The sequence below is a fragment of the Sinocyclocheilus anshuiensis genome, unplaced genomic scaffold (genome assembly GCF_001515605.1).
Source record: "Sinocyclocheilus anshuiensis isolate Anshui unplaced genomic scaffold, SAMN03320099.WGS_v1.1 scaffold92, whole genome shotgun sequence".
Classification (NCBI taxonomy): Eukaryota; Metazoa; Chordata; class Actinopteri; order Cypriniformes; family Cyprinidae; genus Sinocyclocheilus; species Sinocyclocheilus anshuiensis.
The window spans coordinates 320,026-329,109 of NW_015555718.1; the positions used below are offsets into that span (position 1 = coordinate 320,026).

Genomic DNA, 9,084 nt, shown 5'->3' on the forward strand with positions numbered 1-9,084 from the left:
TGTCTGTCTGATCTAGAGCGTGTCTGTCTGATCCTAGAGCGTCTATCTGATCTAGAGCGTTTCTGTCTGATCCTAGAGTGTGTCTGTCTGATCCTAGAGCGCGTCTATCTGATCTAGAGCGTTTCTGTCTGATCCTAGAGCGTGTCTGTCTGATCCTAGAGCCTAGAGCATCTATCTGATCCTAGAGCGTGTCTGTCTGATCCTAGAGCCTAGAGCGTCTATCTGATCTAGAGCATGTCTGTCTGATCCTAGAGCGTCTCTGTCTGATCCTAGAGCGTCTATCTGATCTAGAGCGTGTCTGTCTGATCCTAGAGCGTGTCTGTCTGATCCTAGAGCGTCTATCTGATCTAGAGCGTGTCTGTCTGATCTACAATGTGACATGATTACAGATGCACAGATAAATCAGCTGTGATTGACAACACTTGATAAAATTATTAATGACATTTATGTAATGTTGGATCATGAATAATTGATTCAAAAGTTTGAAGTTGATTCATACATTTTTTTCAACTTAAAATGAACATATGAACACAAAATTAACTTGATTAAATGATTAGAAAATTATCAGCACAAAATTAACGATGAAATTACCATAAAATGCTGAAAAGATAAGTATTTGATTTAAATATTCATTGCATTCACGTTAAAATGACTATGTGAGTTATGTTTCATTAGAAACTATATGAATACGTTTATTTAATGTGATGATGTTTGTAAATGTGTCTGTAAATCAGTAAAGGTGATTTATAGAATCACGTCCTGCAGGAGCACAAGGATCAAACGGAGGGACGGTCGGATGAGTTTCTGTCTGTGGAATGTGGTCTGATCCAGGTGTGCTAAAGGTCAAAGTTCACGTGACACATGACAGGTGCTGTTAGTGCTGTTAGCAACTGGCAATAATGAAAGGCAGCGAGTAGATGAGTGAGTGTGAGTGTGTGTGTGTCTCATGCTGTATATTCATAAGATCAAGCGTGACTCTTCTTTGTCTCTCTGTGTTCAGATGAGTCTGTTCCCCGTGTGCTGGTGGCTCCGGTGGATCAGGTGGTTTTGCGTGATGAGGAGGCCGTGTTTCACTGTCAGTTCAGAGCGAAGCCGCCGCCGCTGATCGAGTGGTTCCACAACGCAGAACCCGTCGTCAACAAATCACGGTGAGATGCTTCATATGCTGAATGTTTCCTAATGCTTACATCACATGCAGACGCTCAAACAGGCTCCAGCTCTTTACTGGTCAGTTTTTACATTCTTTTAAGTGTTGAGAGGGTAAGAGTGCATGGGAATTGACTGTGTGAGGACATATAAAAAAAAAACCTATAAAAATGACAAAAACGACTAAAACTTTAATTAAAATGAAAACAAAATATATGTCTAAGCTAAAAAACTAAAAGTTTCTAAACTAAACATTTACATATAAAATGTATTAAATCTTAACCAAAAAAAATGATTAGAAACTATATAGACTGCGTGAGTCTGTTGAACGTAAAGCTGTTCAGAAGGTCTGACCACCCACAGATAAATGATCCATCACTGGTGCATCATGGGAAGTCCTGTGAATGTTTGGGCACGTTCAGCAGTGATGTTCTGCTTTGATGCGTTTAAATGCACTAATAACATCCTGCACTAATCTCAACACTTTAAAACTGTGGCGCACTGCAGATCTCCGACTCCACATGATCTCTCCAGATTCATGCTCATGACGTCTCCGAAACATTACAGCCCGTTTTTATTGAATCGTTGTAGTAAAGGACCTTCATGTATTTCATGAGATGTTTTAAATCTTTATTATGAAGGATTTTCCTTCCATTGACGTCATTTAGATGTGATGGTTATTATTGTTAACTAAAACCATAAAACAAAAAATTTTGTTACTTGAAAAGATAAAAAAATTTAAAATAAAAATAAAATTATTAATAACTATGTAGACATTAAAAAAATAATAAAAATGACAAAACAACTAAATTACTCAAACTTTAAATTCAAAGTGAAGTCAGAATATATAAAAATAAAATCTAATTCAAAATATTAGTATTATTCAGGAGTGATCACAGGCTGCTCATCATGTAATTCAGGGAGACTTTATCAGTTGTGTTTGACATCAATATTATAAGATATGATGATGAATATCTGCAGTGTAATCTGTCTGGTACTGTAAATGTGTTTGATTCTGCTCTCATCTGATGCATGCTTTCAGTTGTTCATCAGCTTGAAAAGTGTTCAAACACGTCTTCAGCTGTAAACACACTCAGGGGATTCTGGGATTGCAGGCGTTTGCCTCTCTTAGACTGAATCTGAGTGTTAGATTGTGTTTGATCAGACAGATTGTGTCTGATGATCCTCGTCTGAAGCCTTAAACACACACCCGTGACCCACATACGTCGCTTAGCAACAGTAAACAGCTCTAATCAACACTAATCAACAACACGTTTGTGGCAGAATTGTTTATATTCTGGTTATTAATAAAATTAACAATGTATCGCGTTGCTGAATTCTGTACATTTACAGTGATTTTACTAATTTAATGTAATTTTACGGTGATCTTGCAGTGGTTTATTGCTGTAACTAACCGTGTGTGTGTGTGTGGCAGGTTTGTGGTGTACGCTAACGGCACACTGCACATCAGTCAGGTGAAGCAGCGCAGCACAGGTGTGTATAAATGTGTGGCTCAGTATGGAGAAAACAAACAAGTACATGTGGAGGCAGCGCTCAGGATCGCAGGTGAGAGAAGACTCACTCACTCACTCTCTCACACACACACACACACACACACACAGGTTTGTTTTTGTGAAAAGTGGGGACATCCCATAGGCGTAATGGTTTTTATACTGTACAGACCGTATATTCTATTGCCCTACACCAATCCTACCCCTAAACCTACCCCTCACAGGAAACTTTGTGCTATTTCAGATTTTCAATACACTCCATTCTGTGTGATTTATAAGCGTTTTGAAAAGTGGGGACATGGAGTAATGTCCTGAAAAGTCACCTTCTCCTTGTAATACCTATGTCATACCTTTGTCATTATACAAATTTATGTCCTCATTTGTCACAAAAACGCGTGCGCACACACACACTCACTCACTGTCTCACACACATACTCACACTCACACACACACACTCGCGCACGCACATACACACACTCACACTCACACACACACACTCGCGCACGCACATACACACACTCACACTCACACACACACACTCGCGCACGCACATACACACACTCACACTCACACACACACACTCGCGCACGCACATACACACACTCACACTCACACACACACACTCGCGCACGCACATACACACACTCACACTCACACACACACACTCGCGCACGCACATACACACACTCACACTCACACACACACACTCGCGCACGCACATACACACACTCACACTCACACACACACACACTCACTCACTGTCTCACACACACACTCACACTCTCTCTCACACACACACACTCACTCACTGTCTCACACACACACACACTCCTGAACTCCTGTCAGCCAACATACTATGGAAGTCAATGGTTACCAACCTTCTTCAGAATATCTTTTTTTATGTTTTTGGTTTTGGGTGAACTGTCCCTTTAATGTTCTTTTTATTATTTGGTCATTAAGTTTCCTAAAGATTGTGTCATTAGACTAGTTAGTATCGGTACTAGTCTCTTCACACAGATGTTTTAATAGCATTTCTCATTTATAGCAGCATCAGAGTTCAGTTCATTTATATGAATCAGTTCAAACTGACTGATTCCAAACTGAACTGAAAGATTCGTTTTACTTGATGCTAACCAGAGTCTCTATCTGTAGATAAATATTGCTGTTCATGACTTGAGTTCATAGAAATGAAGTGTAGAAATGATGTGTAGATGACTCAGTGACTCGTGCTGAATCTGGCTGAGCTGAATGGATTCATGTGTGTTGTGTTTCAGAGGCGTGATTCCTCTCTACATGTGACGCGTGACGACGATGATTCTGACGTGAGCGACTGCTGCCTGAATCCTGAAGACCAGAGGAAATCCAAACAGCAGGTCAGTGCCACATCACCGTCTCATTCCCATCATGCTCTGCTCTGACCGACTCAGTCCCATCATGCTCTGCTCTGACCGACTCAATCCCATCATGCATTGCTCTGACCCTCTCCTCACTCACTCACTCACTCACTCACTCACTCACTCACTCACTCACTCACTCACTCACTCACTCACTCACTCACTCACTCACTCACTCACTCACTCACTCACTCACTCACTCACTCACTCACTCACTCACTCACTCACTCACTCACTCACTCACACACATACACAAACTCACTCACACACACACACATTCACTCACTGACACACACACACACACACAACCACGCACACACACACACACACACACACACACACTGGTTTTCCTATCATTATGGGGAGCATAATATCATAGGCATAATGGTTTTTATACTGTACAAACTGTATTTTCTAGCCCCATCTTCTGGCTGATTTATAAGCCTTTTTAGCTAGTGAGGACCAGTCAAATGTCTCACTAGTGGGTTGTTAAATATATATAACCTCATCTCTTCAAATAATCTGGATATTTATTTCCTGGATAAAATCAGGTGATCCAAGTCCTCTTTCTGAACTGGTTCCCCTGAGTATGAATGTTTTAATACTCCCCATTTAACTGGCTCGTGACTGTTTTCAGAAATAAAGTAGTGTCTCTTATCTCTCACGGCCACCTTCAGTAGTTTGGAGGTTCAGGAAATACACTTAAACTGTCCTCATGTTGTTTTACTTCTATTAATTTATCGCCCCTTTCATCTAGTAATTTTATACCGTAAACAAGTTTGCTGATCTTTTAGGGGATGTCTTGACTAGATATTATCATATTTTAATACTTGGTGATTTTAATATTCATGTATGCTGCTCTGCCAATGCCTTAGCTGAGGAATTTTTATTTCTTCCATGGATGTTGTTCAGTGGGTGAATGGTCCTACATACTCTCACGGTCATCCGCTTGATTTAATATTGACATATGGGCTGTCTGTAGCTGACATTGACATCTGTGATGTTCCACTTTCTGATCACAGGCCGGTGCTCTGCTCTACACTCCTTCCGGCTCCACCTAAAACCTTACGTATTCTGACCTCGCACTCCAATCATGTCTTCTCTGAACTGTATTTGGCGACTGAAAATCAGCTTATTTCTGATTCTGTTACATCACATCTAGATGTTGATGAGCAGATACAATCTTACAAATGCTCTGACATTTTGGACTTTTTTGCACCTCGGAAGCTTGTCTATCCCCGAAACAAGTCTCAGCCTTGGATCAACAACAATATCCGATTATTACGACAGCAATGCAGACGGCTTGAACGTAAATGGAAAAAGATAGGCTCCAAGTATCATTTGAAATGCTGAATGTTTCCCTACTTAATTTCCAAAAGGCTGTTAGGGCATACATTTTCACTGATATCATTGTGAAAAACTCAAATTGTTCTAGAACGCTCTTCTCAACTATTGATTCTGTCCTAAACCCTCCTCTTAAGACTTTATCTCCACTTTTGAGTGTGAAAATTTTCTTAACTTATTTTCTGACAAAATCAAAACTACTCGAGGCCAAGTTTTTACCTCAATACAGCCTGTACTTGATTCCTCCTTCTCCTGTTCACAGTGGAATGAATTTCAGACATTAAGAGAAATCACTTTAAAATTGAAACCTACTTTTTCTCCTCATGTCATTCTTCCTTCCCGTTTTCTAAAACAGATTTTCGATACAGTCGGTGTGGACATTCTACACATTATTAATAATTGTCTTTTGACTGGGACGGTTCCAGCCTGCTTGTGAAAACCCTCGCTTGACGCCACAATATATGCAAACTACTAGACCCATCTCTAATTTACCATTCCTATCCAAAATTCTAAAAAAAAGCTGTTTTTATACAGTTGGAGAATTACCTGCAAATCAATTCAATCTCCGACATTTTTCAGTTCATCTTTAAAACCCTTCATAGCACGGAGTCTGCTCTTTTAAAAGTTTTCAAAGATATTTTATTGACCACAGACGCTGGTGATACCATGGCCTTAGTGCTGTTAGATTTGAGCTGAGCTTTTGACTTCGTGGATCACAGGATTCTTTTATCTCGACTTGAATGCTCGATCGGTATCTCAGGTACAGTTTTGAAATGCTTCCAATCTTTTCTGTCAAATAGAAGTTTTTCTGGCAGTTTCGGTGTCCATTCATCCTCGGTGACTCAAATTACTTGTGGTGTACCCCAGGGATCGGTTTTAGCACCATTATTATTGTCATTATATATGTTACTTCTGGGATCAATTATGTGCTTGCAGCGTATCTCGCGAGACCATATCACACCAATCTTACGTTCTTTGCATTGGCTGCCACTTATATATCGAAATGACTACAAAATTCTGGTATTTGTTTACAAAGCTCTCAACGACTTGGCTCCTAAATATCTCTCCGATTTAATTGTTACTTAATTGTTTCGTACAGCACTTTGGCCAACTAAGGTTGATTTTAAATGTGCTTTATAAATAAAACTGAATTTAATTGAAAATTTCACAATAGAAGTAAAGACATTTGGTCCACACAAGTATAGACAAAACAAATACACTCACACACACACACTTAAAATAAACTGAAAATAAAATTAAATATAAAAAAAATATATATTTTTAGCTAGTTCCAAAGGCAACATTTCTATTTTCATCTGACATAAAATAATAAAACCTATGTAGACATGTTAAAAAAAAAACGAAGAAAATTAAGAAAAATATGCAAAAAAACAAAAAAATATTGAATGTTTAACAAAAAGAAATAATATAAAAACAGAAAATATCTGTTCTCAGCTCCGGTGTTGTTTATGTCTCTCTGTAGAGATCGCAGACATGGGTGAGCCCATGTTCTGGGTTTTCACGGCGGGCCGCAGTGAGCGTGTGCGCTGTGATCCACCGCAGGGTCAGCCGGAGCCACAGGTGTGGTGGGAGCGTGCGGGAGCTCGTGTGGCGTCTGAGGGTCGAGTCCATCAGCAGGACGGAGATCTGATCTTCAGCCCCACAGACGGATCAGACTTGGGCATCTACACGTGTGTCGCCCGCAACACAGCCGGACAGAAGCAGCAGGAGCTCGTCGTCACTGTAGCCAGTGAGTGAAACACCAAACAAAACTAACTAAATAATTAACTAACTAGCCAACCTCCACACTGATCACAGATGACCCAGTGAGACAGCAGTCTTTAACCCTTCGTTTGCTGGAATGACTAATAAATCAGAAGCTGGTCTTTCATAAGATCTGGGATTTTTAGTAGGTTCACAAATATTAACCCTATAAAGACTAACTTTTTTTAATTGAACAATTTATTAAACCTTTAGACAAATCTCCCAAAAATAGTGTTTTTTGTTGAGCATCATATTTGAGCCATCAGGCTTTTATGGTTCATATAGTCTGATAGAGTGAGAATATGGAGGAAAAACAGCTCAGTTTTATTCAAAAATATGAATTTGCTGCAGATGCTGATATTTATATGATGAAATTCTGCTGCTTGTGATGTAATTCAGAGAAGTCAGGATTTGACAGCAGAAAGACACGAGAAGCGTTTGTACAATTACACTAAAAGAGCTTTGAATGGATAAAAAACTCTAAACTATCAATCAGACGACAGAAGACATGCAGGAGATTGAGTGTGAAACAGGTTTAACAGCAAAGTTTGAGTATTTAGAACTTTAGAAATGTGTGCGTCAAATATGTGTGATGTTTAGAGACATACTAGAATCTTTAAATGAAAACAGTGGAAGTTTATGAGAGAACCTCACTAATGTGTGTGTGTGTGTGTGTGTGTGTGTGTGTGTGTGTCACAGCCTCTCCAGAATGGATCGTTCAGCCGCAGGACACACGCGTCGAGGAGGGTCAGCCGGGTTTCCTGCACTGTCACGCACGGGGCACGCCAGAACCACGGGTCACATGGTACCGCAAGAGCATCCCGATCAGTGAGGAGGTGAATGAGTGAATGAACGCAGTCGTCACGCCTCATCAGATCACTCTGATCAGGTTTAACACACTCTCTGTCTGTAGGGCTCTCGTTATAAGCTCTTCTCTAACGGGACGCTGAGGATCAACAGCGCAGAGCTGAAGGACGCTCAGACGTACAGCTGTGTGTGTGTGACGGAGGGCGGATCGCTCATCGGACACGCGCAGGTTCTCATACTGGGTGAGAGGAACTGCTGCTTAGTTTCCATACACACATCGTCATGATTAGCAGCAACACTGAAGGCTGACAGCTTACTAAATAAAGTAATTAATAATGTTTTAATGAAAGTGCATAGAGGTTTGTGTTGATAGCAGGGTTCTTTCTTGTATCGGTAGCCAATGAGCTCGCTGCTCAACATTCAAATATATGACTAGTGCTTGCTGTAGCAGTTGCCGCTTGCTTCAGAAACCCTCCACCTTCCCCAGCTCCACCTGTACAACATATATCCATGTTGTTAATTAAACATTACACATAGTGCGCGTCTAATTAGTTAAGCCAGTCGGCGTGGTAGCCCAGGCTCACATAGTCATAGCCCACTAGCATTAAGCCAGTAGGCGTGGTAGCCCAGGCACACATACATGCAGTCCACATGACTCTTTGGAGCAGCAGCAGTTCATATGTCTTGGCGATAGATCTGCTTATTGGGGGTGTTTTGTTCTTGTTTTGGCTTGTATTGTCCCTTCTATGTGTCCTGCTTTGTGGGGGGTTATTTCATGCATGTTATATTTGCAGCAGCAGTGTTTCTTACATGCTCACAGCAGCATGTTGTGGATGTTGACATTGAAAGAAATATAGTTTTTTATAATTTATAGTTTAGTTATTTGTAATTTTATTATAAATTTTATTTTCATTTTTTATAATAATTTTAATTTCTATAACTTATTTCAGCTAGTTGCCAAGGCTGCGTTTCTTATTTTCATTTAGTTGAACTAAAACTGAAATTAAAACTATATTAAATAAAGTATAGAACTATATTAAATAGAAGGAGCGCGTGTAATTTAATTGCTCCCTTCCTGCGTTTAAGTGCGAACTGTAGTTTCGATTTGAGGAATTGCC

General features: G+C 40.0%; 1 protein-coding gene and 1 long non-coding RNA gene across 3 annotated transcripts in view; one reads left to right on the forward strand and one right to left on the reverse strand.

Annotated features, from left to right (window-relative positions):
- LOC107672348 (inactive tyrosine-protein kinase 7-like) overlaps window positions 1-9,084 on the forward strand; it is a 42,547-nt gene that overhangs the window by 29,702 nt on the left and 3,761 nt on the right. For both annotated transcript variants that reach the window (XM_016465501.1, XM_016465502.1), the window contains exons 5-9: window positions 1,001-1,148; window positions 2,582-2,712; window positions 6,879-7,145; window positions 7,859-7,995; window positions 8,073-8,208. In XM_016465501.1, the coding sequence (XP_016320987.1) occupies window positions 1,001-1,148; window positions 2,582-2,712; window positions 6,879-7,145; window positions 7,859-7,995; window positions 8,073-8,208 (819 nt within the window). The remainder of the gene's footprint in view (window positions 1-1,000; window positions 1,149-2,581; window positions 2,713-6,878; window positions 7,146-7,858; window positions 7,996-8,072; window positions 8,209-9,084) is intronic.
- LOC107672349 (uncharacterized) lies at window positions 4,949-6,628 on the reverse strand. Its single transcript, XR_001632313.1, has 2 exons — window positions 5,615-6,628; window positions 4,949-5,495 (listed from the first exon to the last, which is right to left on the reverse strand). It is a non-coding gene; the product is annotated as an uncharacterized LOC107672349 (long non-coding RNA).